The following is a 20972-nucleotide window of genomic DNA, read 5'->3' on the forward strand; positions in this document are numbered from 1 at the left end:
TATATTTGGCTTTGTGTTTTAGGTTATTGTCCTGCTGAAAGGTGCATTTATCTCCCAGTGTCTGTTGGAAAGGAGACTGAACCAGGTTTTCCTCTTGGACTTTGCCTGTATTCTTACCTCTAGTCATTTTTTTAAATTTTTTAAATTTTAATTTTTTACTCCCTAGTCCTTGCTGACGACAAGCATACCCATAACATGATGCAGCCACCACCATGCATGAAAATATAAAGAGTGGTACTCAATGATGTGTTGTGTTGGATTTGCCCCAAACATAATTGTTTGTATTCAGGACATAAAGTTAATTACTTTGACACATTTTTTTTACAGTTTTACTGTAGTGCCTTATTGCAAACATGATGCATGATTTTTAATTTTTTTATTCTGTACAGGCTTACTTTTCGTTTTGTCATTTAGGTTAGTATTGTGGAGTAACTACAACGTAGTTGATCCTTCCTCAGTTTTCTCCTATCACAGCCATTAAGAATTGTTTTAAAGTCACCATTGGCCTCATGGTGAAATCCCTGAGCGATTTCCTTCCTCTCTGGCAATTGAGTTAGGAAGGACTTCGCAATGCTCAAAGGGATATTCAATGTTAGCTTTTTTTTAACCCATCTACCAATAGGTGCCCTTCTTTGCGAAGCATTGGAAAACCTCCCAGGTCTTTTTAGTTTAATCTGTTTGAAATTCACTGCTCGACTGAGGGACCTTACAGATAATTGTATGTGTGGGGTAAAGAGATGAGGTAGTCATGAAAAAATCATGTTAAACACTATTATTGCACAAAGAGTGAGTCCATGAAACGTGTGACTTTTTAAGCACATTTTTACTCCTGAACTTACAGTGAGGGAAAAAAGTATTTGATCCCCTGCTGATTTTGTACGTTTGCCCACTGACAAAGACATGATCAGTCTATAATTTTAATGGTAGGTTTATTTGAACAGTGAGAGACAGAATAACAACAAAAAAATCCAGAAAAACGCATGTCAAAAGTGTTATAAATTGATTTACATTTTTAATGAGGGAAATAAGTATTTGACCCCTCTGCAAAACATGACTTAGTACTTGGTGGCAAAACCCTTGTTGGCAATCACAGAGGTCAGACGTTTCTTGTAGTTGGCCACCAGGTTTGCACACATCTCAGGAGGGATTTTGTCCCACTCCTCTTTGCAGATCTTCTCCAAGTCATTAAGGTTTCGAGGCTGACGTTTGGCAACTCGAACCTTCAGCTCCCTCCACAGATTTTCTATGGGATTAAGGTCTGGAGACTGGCTAGGCCACTCCAGGACCTTAATGTGCTTCTTCTTGAGCCACTCCTTTGTTGCCTTGGCCGTGTGTTTTGGGTCATTGTCATGCTGGAATACCCATCACGACCCATTTTCAATGCCCTGGCTGAAGGAAGGAGGTTCTCACCCAAAATTTGATGGTACATGGCCCCGTCCATCGTCCCTTTGATGCGGTGAAGTTGTCCTGTCCCCTTAGCAGAAAAACACCCCGAAAGCATAATGTTTCCACCTCCATGTTTGACGTTGGGGATGGTGTTCTTGGGGTCATAGGCAGCATTCCTCCTCCTCCAAACACGGCAAGTTGAGTTGATGCCAAAGAGCTCGATTTTGGTCTCATCTGACCACAACACTTTCACCCAGTTCTCCTCTGAATCATTCAGATGTTCATTGGCAAACTTCAGATGGGCCTGTATATGTGCTTTCTTGAGCAGGGGGACCTTGCGGGCGCTGCACGATTTCAGTCCTTCACGGCGTAGTGTGTTACCAATTGTTTTCTTGGTGACTATGGTCCCAGCTGCCTTGAGATCATTGACAAGATCCTCCCGTGTAGTTCTGGGCTAATTCTTCACCGTTCTCATGTTCATTGCAACTCCACGAGGTGAGATCTTGCATGGAATCCCAGGCCGAGGGAGATTGACAGTTATTTTGTGTTTCTTCCATTTGCGAATAATCACACCAACTGTTGTCACCTTCTCACCAAGCTGCTTGGCGATGGTCTTGTAGCCCATTCCAGCCTTGTGTAGGTCTACAATCTTGTCCCTGACATCCTTGGAGAGCTCTTTGGTCTTGGCCATGGTGGAGAGTTTGGAATCTGATTGATTGATTGCTTCTGTGGACAGGTGTCTTTTATACAGGTAACAAACTGAGATTAGGAGCACTCCCTTTAAGAGTGTGCTCCTAATCTCAGCTCGTTACCTGCATAAAAGACACCTGGGAGCCAGAAATCTTTCTGATTGAGAGGGGGTCAAATACTTATTTCCCTCATTAAAATGCAAATAAATGTATAACATTTTTGACATGCGTTTTTCTGGATTTTTTGTTGTTGTTATTCTATCTCTCACTGTTCAAATAAACCTACCATTTAAAATTATAGACCAATCATTTCTTTGTCAGTGGGCAAACGTACAAAATCAGCAGGGGATCAAATACTTTTTTCCCTCACTGTATTTAGGCTTGCCAAAACAAATATATTGAATACTTATTGACTCAAGACATTTCAGTTTTTAATTTTTTATTGATCAAATTTCTAAAAACATAATTCCACTTTGACATTATGGGGTGTTGTGTCTAGGACAGTGACACAAAATCTCAATTTAATACATTTTAAATTCAGGCTGTAACAACAAAATGTGGAAAAATAGTCAAGGGGTGTGAATACTTTCTGAAGGCACTGAATGGCTCTCTCTCTCTCTCTATTTATTTATCTCTGTCCTCTTTCTCTGTTTCTCTTTCTATCTCTCTCTCTGGTTCTCTCTGTCTGTCTCTGTCTGTCTGTCTGTCTGTCTGTCTGTCTGGTACTGTAGAGATGCTGACAGTTATTATTTCTTCTCTCAGTTGTGGGCCCTTCTCCATTTCATCATGCCTACGTTGTTTGACTCTCATGAAGAGTTCAACGAGTGGTTCTCTAAAGACATCGAGAGCCATGCAGAGAACAAGTCTGCCATCGACGAGAGTGAGTACAGTACACAACCTTATTCTGAGATTGTTTCAGACTTTTTGTCTTTTTAATATCTACTTTAGAAGTACTCTAATCATTTAGCCAAGTGTCCCTGTCTGTCTTATAAAGTGATTGATTGATTTGTAGCTGACCATTTGTTGTTGTTTAGACCAGATGAATGTTTACATGTTGTTTAGACCAGCTGAACGTGTTTGTTGTTTAGACCAGCTGACTGTTTGTTGTTGTTGTTGTTTAGACCAGCTGACTGTTTGTTGTTGTTTAGACCAGCTGACTGTTTGTTGTTGTTTAGACCAGCTGACTGTTTGTTGTTGTTGTTGTTTAGACCAGCTGACTGTGTTTGTTGTTGTTTAGACCAGCTGACTGTTTGTTGTTGTTTAGACCAGCTGACTGTTTGTTGTTGTTTAGACCAGCTGACTGTTTGTTGTTGTTTAGACCAGCTGACTGTTTGTTGTTGTTTAGACCAGCTGACTGTTTGTTGTTGTTTAGACCAGCTGACTGTTTGTTGTTGTTTAGACCAGCTGACTGTTTGTTGTTGTTTAGACCAGCTGACTGTGTTTGTTGTTGTTTAGACCAGCTGACTGTGTTTGTTGTTGTTTAGACCAGCTGACTGTGTTTGTTGTTGTTTAGACCAGCTGACTGTTTGTTGTTGTTGTTGTTTAGACCAGCTGACTGTTTGTTGTTGTTTAGACCAGCTGACTGTTTGTTGTTGTTTAGACCAGCTGACTGTTTGTTGTTGTTGTTGTTTAGACCAGCTGACTGTGTTTGTTGTTGTTTAGACCAGCTGACTGTTTGTTGTTGTTTAGACCAGCTGACTGTTTGTTGTTGTTGTTGTTTAGACCAGCTGACTGTGTTTGTTGTTGTTTAGACCAGCTGACTGTTTGTTGTTGTTGTTGTTTAGACCAGCTGACTGTTTGTTGTTGTTGTTGTTTAGACCAGCTGACTGTTTGTTGTTGTTGTTTAGACCAGCTGACTGTGTTTGTTGTTGTTTAGACCAGCTGACTGTTTGTTGTTGTTGTTGTTTAGACCAGCTGACTGTGTTTGTTGTTGTTTAGACCAACTGACTGTTTGTTGTTGTTGTTGTTTAGACCAGCTGACTGTTTGTTGTTGTTGTTTAGACCAGCTGACTGTGTTTGTTGTTGTTGTTGTTTAGACCAGCTGACTGTGTTTGTTGTTGTTTAGACCAGCTGACTGTGTTTGTTGTTGTTTAGACCAGCTGACTGTTTGTTGTTGTTGTTGTTGTTTAGACCAGCTGACTGGTTGTTGTTGTTGTTGTTGTTGTTTAGACCAGCTGACTGTTTGTTGTTGTTGTTGTTGTTTAGACCAGCTGTCCAGGCTCCATATGATCCTGAAACCCTTCATGTTGAGGAGGATCAAGAAGGACGTAGAGAACGAGCTCTCTGACAAGGTGACTGACTGACCAATCACACACACTTTAGAGGTCCCGTCCAATCATCCTCAGAGGCTGTATCTGTCTGTGCCTCAATATTCTACATTATTTATTTATTCCCTCAGGGAGGCGTCTCTGCTTTCATCACCCTAGTCCTCTACCCAGAGGTCACTTCGCACCCACAACTGTCTCTTTCGCTGTCCTCTCCCCCCACTCTCTCTCCAGCCTTCCCTCTCACTTTCCCTCGCCCCCACTCTCTCCAGCCCCTCACTTTCCGTCTCGCTCTCTCTCTAGCCTCTCTCCCACTCCCTCTCCCTCCGTTCCTCCTTCCATACCTAGACTAGCAGCTGCCAGATGTTCCCAGATCGTTTTAACAAGTATCTGTATTTCACCTCTCCCTCTCTTCCTCTGATACAGTGGGGGAAAAAAGTATTTAGTCAGCCACCAATTGTGCAAGTTCTCCCACTTAAAAAGATGAGAGAGGCCTGTAATTTTCATCATAGGTACACGTCAACTATGACAGACAAATTGAAAAAAAAAAATCCAGAAAATCACATTGTAGGATTTTTTATGATTTTATTTGCAAATTATGGTGGAAAATAAGTATTTGGTCACCTACAAACAAGCAAGATTTCTGGCTCTCACAGACCTGTAACTTCTTCTTTAAGAGGCTCCTCTGTCCTCCACTCGTTACCTGTATTAATGGGACCTGTTTGAACTTGTTATCAGTATAAAAGACACCTGTCCACAACCTCAAACAGTCACACTCCAAACTCCACTATGGCCAAGATCAAAGAGCTGTCAAAGGACACCTGAAACAAAATTGTAGACCTGCACCAGGCTGGGAAGACTGAATCTGCAATAGGTAAGCAGCTTGGTTTGAAGAAATCAACTGTGGGAGCAATTATTAGGAAATGGAAGACATACAAGACCACTGATAATCTCCCTCGATCTGGGGCTCCACGTAAGATCTCACCCCGTGGGGTCAAAATGATCACAAGAACGGTGAGCAAAAATCCCAGAACCACACGGAGGGACCTAGTGAATGACCTGCAGAGAGCTGGGACCAAAGTAACAAAGCCTACCATCAGTAACACACTACGCCGCCAGGGACTCAAATCCTGCAGTGCCAGACGTGTCCCCCTGCTTAAGCCAGTACATGTCCAGGCCCGTCTGAAGTTTGCTTGAGTGCATTTGGATGATCCAGGAGAGGATTGGGAGAATGTCATATGGTCAGAAAATAGAACTTTTTGGTAAAAACTCAACTCGTCGTGTTTGGACAAAGAATGTTGAGTTGCATCCAAAGAACACCATACCTACTGTGAAGCATGGGGGTGGAAACATCATGCTTTGGGGCAGGACGACTGATCCGTGTAAAGGAAAGAATGAATGGGGCCATGTATCGTGAGATTTTGAGTGAAAACCTCCTTCCATCAGCAAGGGCATTGAAGATGAAACGTGGCTGGGTCTTTCAGCATGACAATGATCCCAAACACACCGCCTGGGCAATGAAGGAGTGGCTTCGTAAGAAGCATTTCAAGGTCCTGGAGTGGCCTAGCCAGTCTCCAGATCTCAACCCCATAGAAAATCTTTGGAGGGAGTTGAAAGTCTGTGTTGCCCAGCGACAGCCCCAAAACATCACTGCTCTAGAGGAGATCTGCATGGAGGAATGGGCCAAAATACCAGCAACAGTGTGTGAAAACCCTGTGAAGACTTACAGAAAACGTTTGACCTGTGTCATTGCCAACAAAGGGTATATAACAAAGTATTGACAAACTTTTGTTATTGACCAAATACTTATTTTCCACCATAATTTGCAAATAAATTCATAAAAAATCCTACAATGTGATTTTCTGGATTTTCTTTTCTCATTTTGTCTGTCATAGTTGACGTGTACCTATGATGAAAATTACAGGCCTCTCTCATCTTTTTAAGTGGGAGAACTTGCACAATTGGTGGCTGACTAAATACTTTTTTTCCCCACTGTAGATAGTTCTGTGTTTCTGTATCTAACTATGTCCTCTCTGACAGATTGAGATCCTAACATACTGCTTCTGTATCTAACTATGTCCTCTCTGACAGATTGAGATCCTAACATACTGCTTCTGTATCTAACTATGTCCTCTCTGACAGATTGAGATCCTAACATACTGCTTCTGTATCTAACCATGTCCTCTCTGACAGATTGAGATCCTAACATACTGCTTCTGTATCTAACTATGTCCTCTCTGACAGATTGAGATCCTAACATACTGCTTCTGTATCTAACCATGTCCTCTCTGACAGATTGAGATCCTAACATACTGCTTCTGTATCTAACTATGTCCTTTCTGACAGATTGAGATCCTAACATACTGCTTCTGTATCTAACTATGTCCTCTCTGACAGATTGAGATCCTAACATACTGCTTCTGTATCTAACTATGTCCTCTCTGACAGATTGAGATCCTAACATACTGCTTCTGTATCTAACCATGTCCTCTCTGACAGATTGAGATCCTAACATACTGCTTCTGTATCTAACTATGTCCTCTCTGACAGATTGAGATCCTAACATACTGCTTCTGTATCTAACTATGTCCTCTCTGACAGATTGAGATCCTAACATACTGCTTCTGTATCTAACCATGTCCTCTCTGACAGATTGAGATCCTAACATACTGCTTCTGTATCTAACTATGTCCTCTCTGACAGATTGAGATCCTAACATACTGCTTCTGTATCTAACCATGTCCTCTCTGACAGATTGAGATCCTAACATACTGCTTCTGTATCTAACCATGTCCTCTCTGACAGATTGAGATCTTAACATACTGCTTCTGTATCTAACCATGTCCTCTCTGACAGATTGAGATCCTAACATACTGCCAGTTGACGTGCAGACAGAGGCTGCTCTACAGAGCTCTGAGGAACAAGATCTCCATTGAGGACCTTCTCCAGTCTTCTATGGGTTCATCGCAACAGGCTCACAACACTACCTCATCCCTTATGAACCTGGTCATGCAGTTCAGAAAGGTACCAATGATATAGTGTTAGTAAGTACTAGGGGACGATCCCAGTATCACCAAACTCATTAGGCAAGGAGGCAAGGAAACAAAACACGAAGCAGATTTAACTCCTTCAGGAAAACAGCACTAATGTTGGAAAACAAACATCATTATGTTGTCATCAAGGGTCACATGTACAGTCATGGCCAAAATTGTTGGCACCCCTGAAATTTTTCCAGAAAATGAAGTATTTCTCACAGAAAAGTATTGAAATTACACATGTTTTGCTATGCACATGTTTATTTCCTTTGTGTGTATTGGAATAACACAAAAAAAACAGGAAAAAAGCAAATTTGACATAATTTCACACAAAACTAAAAAAATGGGCCGGACAAAGTTATTGGCACCCTTTCAAAATTGTGGATAAATAAGTTTGTTCCAAGCATGTGATGCTCCTTTAAACTCACCTGGGGCAAGTAACAGGTATGGGCAATCTATAAATCACACCTGAAAGCAGATAAAAAGGAGAGAAGTTGACTCAGTCTTTGCATTGTGTTTCTGTGTGTGCCACACTAAGCATGGAGAACAGAAAGAGGAAAAGAGAACTGTCTGAGGACTTGAGAACCAAAATTGTGGAAAAATATCAACAATCTCAAGGTTACAAGTCCATCTCCAGAGATCTAGATGTTCCTTTGTCCACAGTGCGCAACATGATCAAGAAGTTTGCAACCCATGGCACTGTAGCTAATCTCCCTGGACGTGGACGGAAGAGAAAAATTGATGAAAGGTTGCAACGCAGGATAGTCCGGATGGTGGATAAGCAGCCCCAAACAAGTTCCAAAGAAATTCAAGCTGTCCTGCAGGCTCAGGGTGCATCAGTGTCAGCGCGAACTATACGTCGAAATTTGAATGAAATGAAACGCTATGGCAGGAGACCCAGGAGGACCCCACTGCTGACACAGAGACATAAAAAAGCAAGACTACAGTTTGCCAAAATGTACATGAGTAAGCCAAATTCCTTCTGGGAGAACGTCTTATGGACAGATGAGACCAAGATAGAGCTTTTTGGTAAAGCACATCGTTCTACTGTTTACCGAAAATGTAATGAAGCCTTCAAAGAAAAGAACACAGTACCTACAGTCAAATATGGTGGAGGTTCAAAGATGTTTTGGGGTTGTTTTGCTGCCTCTGGCACTGGGTGCCTTGACTGTGTGCAAGGCATCATGAAATCTGAGGATTACCAAAGGATTTTGGGTCGCAATGTAGGGCCCAGTGTCAGAAAGCTGGGTTTGCGTCCGAGATCATGGGTCTTCCAGCAGGACAATGACCCCAAACATACTTCAAAAAGCACCCAGAAATGGATGGCAACAAAGCGCTGGAGAGTTCTGAAGTGGCCAGCAATGAGTCCAGATCTTAATCCCATTGAACACCTGTGGAGAGATCTTAAAATTGCTGTTGGGAAAAGGCACCCATCCAATATGAGAGACCTGGAGCAGTTTGCAAAAGAAGAGTGGTCCAAAATTCCGGGTGAGAGGTGTAAGAAGCTTATTGATGGTTATAGGAAGCGACTGATTTCAGTTATTTTTTCCAAATGGTGTGCAACTAAATATTAAGTTAAGGGTGCCAATCATTTTGTCCGGCCCATTTTTTGAGTTTTGTGTGAAATTATGTCAAATTTGCTTTTTTCCTGTTTTTTTTTGTGTTATTCCAATACACACAAAGGAAATAAACACGTGCATAGCAAAACATGTGTAATTTCAATACTTTTCTGTGAGAAATACTTCATTTTCTGGAAAAATTTCAGGGGTGCCAACAATTTTGGCCATGACTGTATTTGTTTTCCAAGCTATAGCACACCGTACAGTGCATTCGGAAAGTATTCAGACCCCATGACTTTTTCCACATTTTGTTACGTTACAGCCTTATTCTAAAATGGATTAAATAAATACAAATCCTCATAAATCGACACACAATAACCCATAATGACAAAGGGAAAACAGGTTTTGAGAAATCTTTGCAACTAAAAAACATATCTTATTTACATAAGTATTCAGACCCTTTGCTGAGAGACTTGAAATTGAGCTCAGGTGCATCCTGTTTCCTTTGATCATCCTTGAGATGTTTCTACAACTTGATTGGAGTCCACCTTTGGTAAATTCAATTGATTGGACATGATTTGGAAAGGCACACACCCGTCTATATAAGGTTCCACAGTTGACAGTGCATGTCAGACAAAAACCAAGCCATGATGTCGAAGGAATTGTCCGTAGAGCTCCGAGACAGGATTGTGTTGAGGCACAGATCTCGGGAAGGGTACCAAAACATTTCTGCATCATTGAAGGTCCTCAAGAACACAGTGGCCTCCATCATTCTTAAATGGAAGAAGTTTGGAACCACCAAGACTCTTCCTAGAGCTGGCCGCCCGGCCAAACTGAGCAATCAGGGGAGAAGGGCCTTGGTCAGGGAGGTGACCAAGAACCCGATGGTCACTCTGACAGAGCTCTAGAGTTCCTCTGTGGAGATGGAAGAAACTTCCAGAAGGACAACCATCTCTGCAACACTCCACCAATCAGGCCTTTATGGTAGAGTGGCCAGACGGAAGCCACTCCTCAGTAAAAGGCACATGACAACCCGCTTGGAGTTTGCCAAAAGGTACTTAAAGGACTCTCAGACCATGAGAAACAAGATTCTCTGGTCTGATGAAACCAAGATTGAACTCTTTGGCCTGAATGCCAAGTGTCAAGTCTAGGGGAAACCTGGCACCATCCCTACAGTGAATAAATATATAATAAATAAATATATGCCATTTAGCAGACGCTTTTATCCAAAGCGACTTACAGTCATGTGCGCATACATTTTTACGTATGGGTGGTCCCGGGGATCGAACCCACTACTCTGGCGTTACAAGCGCCATGCTCTACCAATTGAGCTACAGAGGACCACATGGTGAAGCATGGTGGTGGCAGCATCAGACTAGGAGACTAGTCAGGATCGAGGGAAAGATGAACGGAGCAAAGTACAGAGAGATCCTTGATGAAAACCTGCTCCAGAGATCTCAGGACCTCAGACTGGGGCGAAGGTTCACCTTCCAACAGGACATCGACCCTAAGCACACAGCCAAGACAACGCAGGAGTGACTTCGGGACAAGTCTCTGAATGTCCTTGAGTGGCCCAGCCAGAGCCCGGACTTGAACCCGATCAAACATCTCTGGAGAGTCCTGAAAATAGCTGTGCAGCAACGCTCCCCATCCAACCTGACAGAGCTTGAGAGGATCTGCAGAGCAACTCCCCAAATACAGGTGTGCCAAGCTTGTAGCGTCATACCCAAGAAGACTCGAGGCTGTAATCGCTGCCAAAGGTACTTCAACTAAGTGCTGAGGAAAGGGTCTGAATACTTATGTATACTTATTTTTAATACATTAGCAAGCATTTCTAAAAAAACGTATTTTGCTTTGTCATTATGGGGTATTGTGTGTAGATTGATGAGGAATTTTTTTTATTTTAATCAATTTTAGAATAAGGCTGTAACGTAACAAAATGTGGAAAAAGAGAAGGGGTCTGAATACTTTCCGAATGCACTGTATGTTACATACAGCAGGTTTTAAAGGACCAAAGCGTTTGGTCTGCTTCGAGTTTTCATCTTTGCCATGGAAACAATATGGCTATACTGGTATCATCACATCCCTAGTAATTACTATAACAGTAATGATGTAACTAGTATTATAAACTGGGTGGTTCTAGCCCTGAATGCTGATTGGCTGACAGTACTATAACAGTAATGATGTAACTAGTATTATAAACTGGGTGGTTCTAGCCCTGAATGCTGATTGGCTGACAGTACTATAACAGTAATGATGTAACTAGTATTATAAACTGGGTGGTTCTAGCCCTGAATGCTGATTGGCTGACAGTACTATAACAGTAATGATGTAACTAGTATTATAAACTGGGTGGTTCTAGCCCTGAATGCTGATTGGCTGACAGTACTATAACAGTAATGATGTAACTAGTATTATAAACTGGGTGGTTCTAGCCCTGAATGCTGATTGGCTGACAGTACTATAACAGTAATGATGTAACTAGTATTATAAACTGGGTGGTTCTAGCCCTGAATGCTGATTGGCTGACAGTACTATAACAGTAATGATGTAACTAGTATTATAAACTGGGTGGTTCTAGCCCTGAATGCTGATTGGCTGACAGTACTATAACAGTAATGATGTAACTAGTATTATAAACTGGGTGGTTCTAGCCCTGAATGCTGATTGGCTGACAGTACTATAACAGTAATGATGTAACTAGTATTATAAACTGGGTGGTTCTAGCCCTGAATGCTGATTGGCTGACAGTACTATAACAGTAATGATGTAACTAGTATTATAAACTGGGTGGTTCTAGCCCTGAATGCTGATTGGCTCACAGTATTATAACAGTAATGAGGTAAGTAGTAGTTGAACATTATTTAGATATTATATACCCTGTAACATGGGTATTCAAATCTTACTCTGCTAGATCAATAGTACTGCTGGTTTTCTGTTCTACCTGATAATGAACACCCACCTGGTGTCCCAGGTCTAAATAGAGAGGAAGAAGTGGAAAGATTGTATTTGAGGGCCCTATAAGGATAACTACATACAGCACTGCCTGTCTGACCTGTTGTTATCTAAACCCGACCAACCAGAGTCTGGCTCCTCTCAAGGTTTCTTCTTCCTGCTCTTTGTGGTTCAGTATGATCAGTGTTTTCTCTCTTCCTGGAGGTGTGTAACCACCCGGACCTGTTTGAGCGCCAGGAGACCCGTTCTCCCTTCCACATGTCCCTGAGACCCTACGTCATGTCCAAGTTCCTCTACCGCAACGGACTCATCTCCACACACACACACAGCAGGAACAAGTGAGGAACACATTCTTAATAATATGATATAGAAGACAATAAGATCATTTAAGTGATTTTATTTGTTATTCTCGGACAGCCACGTTCATATAATCCACCTTCTCTTGCGCTCTCTCTCTCTCTCTCTCTCTCTTTCTCTCTCTCTCTCTCTCTCTCTTACTTTCTCTCTCTCTCTCTCTTACTTTCTCTCACTTTCTCTCTCTCTCTCACTTTCTCTCTCTCTCTCTCTCTCTCTCTCTCTCTCTCTCTCTCTCTCTCTCTCTCTCTCTCTCTCTCTCTCTCTCTCTCTCTCTTTCTCTCTTTCTCTCTCTCTCACTCTCTCACTCTCTCTCTCTCACTTTCTCTCTTTCTCTCTCTCTCACTCTCTCTCTCTCACTTTCTCTCTCTTTCTCTCTCTTTCTCTATCTCTCTCTCTCTCTCTCTCTTTCTCTCTCTGTCTCTCTCTCTCTCTCTCTCTCTCTCTCTCTCTCTCTCTCTCTCTCTCTCTCTCTCTTTCTCATTTCAATTTCAATTTAAGGGCTTTATTGGCATGGGAAACATATGTTAACATTGCCAAAGCAAGTGAAGTAGATAGTAATCAAAAGTGAAATAAACAGTAAACATTACACTCAGAAGTTCCAAAATAATAAAGACATTTCCAATGTCATATTATGCTTAAATACAGTGTTGTAACAATGTGCAAATAGTTAAAGTACAAAAGGGAAAATATATAAACATTACAATTGTGTTTGTATTTACAATGGTCTCTCTCTCTCTCTCTCTCTCTCTCTCTCTCAGGCTGCTCCAGGTTCTACTGTCTCCCTTCTCTCCTGATCACATCCAGCAGTCCCTCTTCCACAGGAAAGGTAAGTGACCCTTCATTCTTTCACTTCAGTACAGAGGAAGGAAAGGAGAAAGACGAAGATTCTTAGACTTGTGTTTAGAGTTAGCCCTCTGCCTCCTTGTCTAATGTTTAGAATTAGCCCTCTGCCTCCTTGTCTAATGTTTAGAGTTAGCCCTCTGCCTCCTTGTCTAATGTTTAGAGTTAGCCCTCTGCCTCCTTGTCTAATGTTTAGTTAGCCCTCTGCCTCCTTGTCTAATGTTTAGAGTTAGCCCTCTGCCTCCTTGTCTAATGTTTAGAATTAGCCCTCTGCCTCCTTGTCTAATGTTTAGAGTTATCCCTCTCTGTCTCCTTGTCTAATGTTTAGAGTTAGCCCTCTGCCTCCTTGTCTAATGTTTAGAATTAGCCCTCTGCCTCCTTGTCTAATGTTTAGAGTTATCCCTCTCTGTCTCCTTGTCTAATGTTTAGAGTTAGCCCTCTGCCTCCTTGTCTAATGTTTAGAGTTAGCCCTTTCTGCCTCCTTGTCTAATGTTTAGAGTTAGCCCTCTCTGCCTCCTTGTCTAATGTTTAGAGTTAGCCCTCTGCCTCCTTGTCTAATGTTTAGAGTTAGCCCTCTGTCTCCTTGTCTAATGTTTAGAGTTAGTCCTCTGCCTCCTTGTCTAATGTTTAGAGTTAGTCCTCTGCCTCCTTGTCTAATGTTTAGAGTTAGTCCTCTGCCTCCTTGTCTAATGTTTAGAGTTAGCCCTCTCTGTCTCCTTGTCTAATGTTTAGAGTTAGCCCTCTGTCTCCTTGTCTAATGTTTAGTTACCCCTCTCTCTCCTTGTCTAATGTTTAGTTAGCCCTCTGCCTCCTTGTCTAATGTTTAGAGTTAGCCCTCTGCCTCCTTGTCTAATGTTTAGTTAGCCCTCTGTCTCCTTGTCTAATGTTTAGAGTTAGTCCTCTGCCTCCTTGTCTAATGTTTAGAGTTAGTCCTCTGCCTCCTTGTCTAATGTTTAGTTAGCCCTCTCTCTCTCCTTGTCTAATGTTTAGTTAGCCCTCTCTGCCTCCTTGTCTAATGTTTAGTTACCCCTCTCTCTCCTTGTCTGATGTCTATGTTAATAAGACTTTCCTCCTCTCCTCAAGGTGATCATGAAGGAAGTTGTTTCTCCTTCCTGCGTTTCATCAATGTATCGCCAGCCGAGATGTCCAACGTCATGCTGCAAGGCACTGTGGTCAGGTAGGTGTCCATGGGACACTAGAGCTTGACTACCAGTTAGTCAACAGGGTCTGTGCATATTGATCAACATCTCAATGTTCACACAAATGTTAACAGTTCTAGAGTTAGCTATAAAGCTAATTACCATCTAGATTATGATTTGGAACTTTGCTTTGAGTTGTCTTAATCACACTTTCTTCTCTCCTCTCTCCTCTCTCTCCTCTCTCCCCTCTCTCCTCTTTCTCTCCTCTCCCTCCTCTCTCCTCTCTCCTCTCTCTCCTCTCTCCCCTCTCTCCTCTTTCTCTCCTCTCCCTCCTCTCTCCTCTCCCTCCTCTCTCCCCTCTCTCCTCTTTCTCTCCTCTCCCTCCTCTCTCCTCTCCCTCCTCTCTCCTCTCCCTCCTCTCTCCTCCCTCTCCTCTTTCTCTCCTCTGTCCTCTGTCTTCTCTCCTCTCTCCTCCCTCTCCTCATTCTTCTCTCCTCTCTCCTCCCTCTCCTCTCTCCCCTCTCTCCTCTTTCTCTCCTCCCTCTCCTCTTTCTCTCCTCCCTCTCCTCTTTCTCTCCTCTCTCTCTCCTCCCTCCTCTTTCTCTCCTCTCTCCTCTCTCCTCTTTCTCCCCTCTGTCCTCTGTCTTCTCTCCTCTTCCAGGTGGTTAGCTCTTTTTCTGTCCCTGAAGGAAGCATATCGGCTCCACCAGAGACGCATGTGGGGCCTGGAAGATGGAGAGGGGAATGGAGGGAGGATAGGAGGAGGAGAGGAAGATGGGAGCGGGAGGCCCAGGAGTCAATGTCTCTCTCGGAGGGGTCTGATCCTCTGGCTGGACCGACCTACTGCTTTCCCCAACACACACACCAGCACAGTGCTACAGGTGAGACACACACACTCAGCCTCCAGTCCTCCCTCTCTCCCTCTCTACTTTCTGCCAGTCAGCCTCCAATCCTCCCTCTCTACTTTCTGCCAGTCAGCCTCCAGTCCTCCCTCTCTTCCTCTCTACTTTCTGCCAGTCAGCCTCCAGTCCTCCCTCTCTCCCTCTCTACTTTCTGCCAGTCAGCCTCCAGTCCTCCCTCTCTCCCTCTCTACTTTCTGCCAGTCAGCCTCCAGTCCTCCCTCTCTCCCTCTCTACTTTCTGCCAGTCAGCCTCCAGTCCTCCCTCTCTCCCTCTCTACTTTCTGCCAGTCAGCCTCCAGTCCTCCCTCTCTCCCTCTCTACTTTCTGCCAGTCAGCCTCCAGTCCTCCCTCTCTCCCTCTCTACTTTCTGCCAGTCAGCCTCCAGTCCTCCCTCTCTACTTTCTGCCAGTCAGCCTCCAGTCCTCCCTCTCTACTTTCTGCCAGTCAGCCTCCAGTCCTCCCTCTCTCCCTCTCTACTTTCTGCCAGTCAGCCTCCAGTCCTCCCTCTCTTCCTCTCTACTTTCTGCCAGTCAGCCTCCAGTCCTCCCTCTCTCCCTCTCCACTTTCTGCCAGTCAGCCTCCAGTCCTCCCTCTCTCCCTCTCTCGCTCTCTACTTTCTGCCAGTCAGCCTCCAGTCCTCCCTCTCTCCCTCTCTACTTTCTGCCAGTCAGCCTCCAGTCCTCCCTCTCTCCCTCTCTACTTTCTGCCAGTCAGCCTCCAGTCCTCCCTCTCTACTTTCTGCCAGTCAGCCTCCAGTCCTCCCTCTCTACTTTCTGCCAGTCAGCCTCCAGTCCTCCCTCTCTCCCTCTCTACTTTCTGCCAGTCAGCCTCCAGTCCTCCCTCTCTCCCTCTCCCTCTCTACTTTCTGCCAGTCAGCCTCCAGTCCTCCCTCTCTCCCTCTCTACTTTCTGCCAGTCAGCCTCCAGTCCTCCCTCTCTACTTTCTGCCAGTCAGCCTCCAGTCCTCCCTCTCTCCCTCTCTACTTTCTGCCAGTCAGCCTCCAGTCCTCCCTCTCTCCCTCTCTACTTTCTGCCAGTCAGCCTCCAGTCTTCTCTCAAGCTCCCTTTTCTCTGGAACGTGATACCAAGGGCCTGTTTAAGCTGGTCCACATTCTGCACCTAAAGAACAAGAGGAGAGAGCTTGAAGCAGAATGTTGCTTCCTCTAGCTTCCCCCGGTCTTCGCTAACAACCTCAGTCTCATCCTACCTTCCCCAGGCTAATTCAAACAGTAGCAGACATATGTTCACCCTCTTAGGTTTCTCCTCTGGAATGTCTTCTCTAGAGCAAGGAAGGTATTGATCCAGAGAGAGAGATCTAGATTTGAGATTTAAGTCATTTAGCAGATGCTCTTATCCAGAGCGACTTACAGTTAGTGAGTGAATACATTTTTCATACTGGCCCCCGTGGGAAACGAACCCACAACCCTGGCGTTGCAAGCGCCATGCTCTACCAACTGAGCTACAGACACCTGGAGAACTGCTATAAACTTTGTGATCCGACTCTCACCAAGAGTGTTAGCATTTTTTTTCTACACAATGCAAAACTGCAAACAGTCAACTGGTTTCCAGGTGGTTTCATGACTCATAATATAATAATAATATGCCATTTAGCAGACGCTTTTATCCAAAGCGACTTACAGTCATGCGTGCATACATTTTTGTGTATGGGTGGTCCCGGGGATCGAACCCACTACCTTGGCGTTACAAGCGCCGTGCTCTACCAGCTGAGCTACAGAGGACCACGTCTCAGTATATAGACTCAGTGTCTATATAGCTCAGATCCATACTTTGTAGTCTCTCTCTGTGGCCTAACTCTCACTAGCCTGGGTTTGGTCTCTCAAAAACTCTAGCCACATCACTGCCTAGCCTTGCCAAATAATGACTCTAGCCACATCACTGCCTAGCCTTGCCAAATAATGACTCTAGCCACATCACTGCCTAGCCTTGCCAAATAATGACTCTAGCCACATCACTGCCTAGCCTTGCCAAATAATGACTCTAGCCACATCACTGCCTAGCCTTGCCAAATAATGACTCTAGCCACATCACTGCCTAGCCTTGCCAAATAATGACTCTAGCCACATCACTGCCTAGCCTTGCCAAATAATGAATCTAGCCACATAAATATTGACTTGCTGACTGAAGCAGAACCAGATTTGCATCCAGGCTCTTACAAGTATCTGAATCTTTCTTGACTGACAGAGCTAAGAGGATTCTGATCCCACTCAGTCAATCCTAGAGAGACCCAGACAGTCAGCCACGCCTAGAGAGACCCAGACAGTCAGCCACGCCTAGAGAGACCCAGACAGTCAGCCACGCCTAGAGAGACCCAGACAGTTAGCCACGCCTAGAGACCCAGACAGTCAGCCACGCCTAGAGAGACCCAGACAGTCAGCCACGCCTAGAGAGACCCAGACAGTCAGCCACGCCTGGAGAGACCCAGACAGCCAGCCACGCCTAGAGAGACCCAGACAGTCAGCCACGCCTAGAGAGACCCAGACAGTTAGCCACGCCTAGAGACCCAGACAGTCAGCCACGCCTAGAGAGACCCAGACAGTCAGCCACGCCTAGAGAGACCCAGACAGTCAGCCACGCCTAGAGAGACCCAGACAGTCAGCCACGCCTAGAGAGACCCAGACAGTCAGCCACGCCTGGAGAGACCCAGACAGTCAGCCAAGGCTAGAGAGACCCAGACAGTCAGCCAAGGCTAGAGAGACCCAGTCAGCCAGCCAAGGCTAGAGAGACCCAGACAGTCAGCCACGCCTAGAGAGACCCAGACAGTTAGCCACGCCTAGAGACCCAGACAGTCAGCCAAGGCTAGAGAGACCCAGACAGTCAGCCACGCCTAGAGAGACCCAGACAGTCAGCCACGCCTAGAGAGACCCAGACAGTCAGCCACGCCTAGAGAGACCCAGACAGTCAGCCAAGGCTAGAAAGACCCAGACAGTCAGCCAAGGCTAGAGAGACCCAGACAGTCAGCCAAGGCTAGAGAGACCCAGACAGTCAGCAACGCCTAGAGAGATCCAGACAGTCAGCAACGCCTAGAGAGACCCAGACAGTCAGCCACGCCTAGAGAGACCCAGACAGTCAGCCAAGGCTAGAGAGACCCAGACAGTCAGCCACGCCTAGAGAGACCCAGACAGTCAGCCACGCCTAGAGAGACCCAGACAGTCAGCCACGCCTAGAGAGACCCAGACAGTCAGCCACGCCTGGAGAGACCCAGACAGTCAGCCAAGGCTAGAGAGACCCAGACAGTCAGCCACGCCTAGAGAGACCCAGACAGTCAGCCACGCCTAGAGAGACCCAGACAATCAGCCACGCCTAGAGAGACCCAGACAGTCAGCCACGGCTAGAGAGACCCAGACAGTCAGCAACGCCTAGAGAGACCCAGACAGTCAGCAACGCCTAGAGAGACCCAGACAGTCAGCCACGCCTAGAGAGACCCAGACAGTCAGCCAAGGCTAGAGAGACCCAGACAGTCAGCCACGCCTAGAGAGACCCAGACAGTCAGCCACGCCTAGAGAGACCCAGACAGTCAGCCACGCCTAGAGAGACCCAGACAGTCAGCCACGCCTGGAGAGACCCAGACAGTCAGCCAAGGCTAGAGAGACCCAGACAGTCAGCCAAGGCTAGAGAGACCCAGTCAGCCAGCCAAGGCTAGAGAGACCCAGACAGTCAGCCACGCCTAGAGAGACCCAGACAGTTAGCCACGCCTAGAGACCCAGACAGTCAGCCACGCCTAGAGAGACCCAGACAGTCAGCCACGCCTAGAGAGACCCAGACAGTCAGCCATGCCTAGAGAGACCCAGACAGTCAGCCACGCCTAGAGAGACCCAGACAGTCAGCCACGCCTGGAGAGACCCAGACAGTCAGCCAAGGCTAGAGAGACCCAGACAGTCAGCCAAGGCTAGAGAGACCCAGACAGTCAGCCACGCCTGGAGAGACCCAGACAGTCAGCCACGCCTAGAGACCCAGACAGTCAGCCAAGGCTAGAGAGACCCAGACAGTCAGCCAAGGCTAGAGAGACCCAGACAGTCAGCCAAGGCTAGAGAGACCCAGACAGTCAGCCACGCCTAGAGAGACCCAGACAGTTAGCCACGCCTAGAGACCCAGACAGTCAGCCACGCCTAGAGAGACCCAGACAGTCAGCCACGCCTAGAGAGACCCAGACAGTCAGCCACGCCTAGAGAGACCCAGACAGTCAGCCACGCCTAGAGAGACCCAGACAGTCAGCCACGCCTGGAGAGACCCAGACAGTCAACCAAGGCTAGAGAGACCCAGACAGTCAGCCACGCCTAGAGAGACCCAGACAGTCAGTCACGACTGGAGAGACCCAGACAGTCAGCCAAGGCTAGAGAGACCCAGACAGTCAACCAAGGCTAGAAAGACCCAGACAGTCAGCCAAGGCTAGAGAGACCCAGACAGTCAGCCATGCCTAGAGAGACCCAGACAGTCAGCCACGCCTAGAGAGACCCAGACAGTCAACCAAGGCTAGAGAGACCCAGACAGTCAACCAAGGCTAGAGAGACCCAGACAGTCAGCCACGCCTGGAGAGACCCAGACAGTCAGCCACGCCTGGAGAGACCCAGACAGTCAGCCAAGGCTAGAGAGACCCAGACAGTCAGCCACGCCTGGAGAGACCCAGACAGTCAGTCACGCCTGGAGAGACCCAGACAGTCAGTCACGCCTGGAGAGACCCAGACAGTCAGCCAAGGCTAGAGAGACCCAGACAGTCAACCAAGGCTAGAAAGACCCAGACAGTCAGCCAAGACTAGAGAGACCCAGACAGTCAGCCAAGGCTAGAGAGACCCAGACAGTCAGCTACGCCTAGAGAGACCCAGACAGTCAGCCACGCCTAGAGAGACCCAGACAGTCAGCCAAGGCTAGAGAGAGCCAGACAGTCAGTCACGACTGGAGAGACCCAGACAGTCAGCCACGCCTGGAGAGACCCAGACAGTCAGCCACGCCTAGAGAAACCCAGACAGTCAGCCACGCCTAGAGAGATCCAGACAGTCAGCCACGCCTAGAGAGACCCAGACAGTCAGCCAAGGCTAGAGAGACCCAGACAGTCAGCCAAGGCTAGAGAGACCCAGACAGTCAGCCACGCCTAGAGAGACCCAGACAGTCAGCTACGCCTAGAGAGACCCAGACAGTCAGCCACGCCTAGAGAGACCCAGACAGTCAGCCAAGGCTAGAGAGACCCAGACAGTCAGTCACGACTGGAGAGACCCAGACAGTCAGCCACGCCTGGAGAGACCCAGACAGTCAGCCACGCCTAGAGAAACCCAGACAGTCAGCCACGCCTAGAGAGATCCAGACAGTCAGCCACGCCTAGAGAGACCCAGACAGTCAGCCAAGGCTAGAGAGACCCAGACAGTCAGCCAAGGCTAGAGAGACCCAGACAGTCAGCCAAGGCTAGAGAGACCCAGACAATCAGCCACGCCTAGAGAGACCCAGACAGTCAGCCACGCCTGGAGAGACCCAGACAGTCAGCCAAGGCTAGAGAGACCCAGACAGTCAGCCACGCCTAGAGAGACCCAGACAGTCAGCCACGCCTAGAGAGACCCAGACAGTCAGCCACGCCTAGAGAGACCCAGACAGTCAGCCACGCCTAGAGAGACCCAGACAGTCAGCCACGCCTAGAGAGACCCAGACAGTCAGCCAAGCCTAGAGAGACCCAGACAGTCAGCCACGCCTAGAGAGACCCAGACAGTCAGCCACGCCTAGAGAGACCCAGACAGTCAGCCACGCCTGGAGAGACCCAGACAGTCAGCGACGCCTGGAGAGACCCAGTCAGCCAGCCAAGGCTAGAGAGACCCAGACAGTCAGCCACGCCTGGAGAGAGCCA

The 20972-nt window shown here is 46.4% G+C and overlaps 1 protein-coding gene across 1 annotated transcript in view; it reads left to right on the plus strand.

Annotated features, from left to right (window-relative positions):
• The window catches only part of LOC311123040 (chromatin-remodeling ATPase INO80-like), a 91611-nt gene that overhangs the window by 20284 nt on the left and 50355 nt on the right, over positions 1 to 20972 (plus strand). Inside the window, exons 18-24 of the mRNA XM_084197328.1 lie at positions 2838 to 2955; positions 4281 to 4366; positions 7196 to 7363; positions 12093 to 12226; positions 13004 to 13071; positions 14169 to 14262; positions 14886 to 15105. Of these exons, the coding sequence (XP_084053454.1) occupies positions 2838 to 2955; positions 4281 to 4366; positions 7196 to 7363; positions 12093 to 12226; positions 13004 to 13071; positions 14169 to 14262; positions 14886 to 15105 (888 nt within the window). The remainder of the gene's footprint in view (positions 1 to 2837; positions 2956 to 4280; positions 4367 to 7195; positions 7364 to 12092; positions 12227 to 13003; positions 13072 to 14168; positions 14263 to 14885; positions 15106 to 20972) is intronic.

The sequence above is a fragment of the Coregonus lavaretus genome (genome assembly GCF_964263955.1).
Source record: "Coregonus lavaretus genome assembly, contig: HAP1_SCAFFOLD_504, whole genome shotgun sequence".
Classification (NCBI taxonomy): domain Eukaryota; kingdom Metazoa; phylum Chordata; class Actinopteri; order Salmoniformes; family Salmonidae; genus Coregonus; species Coregonus lavaretus.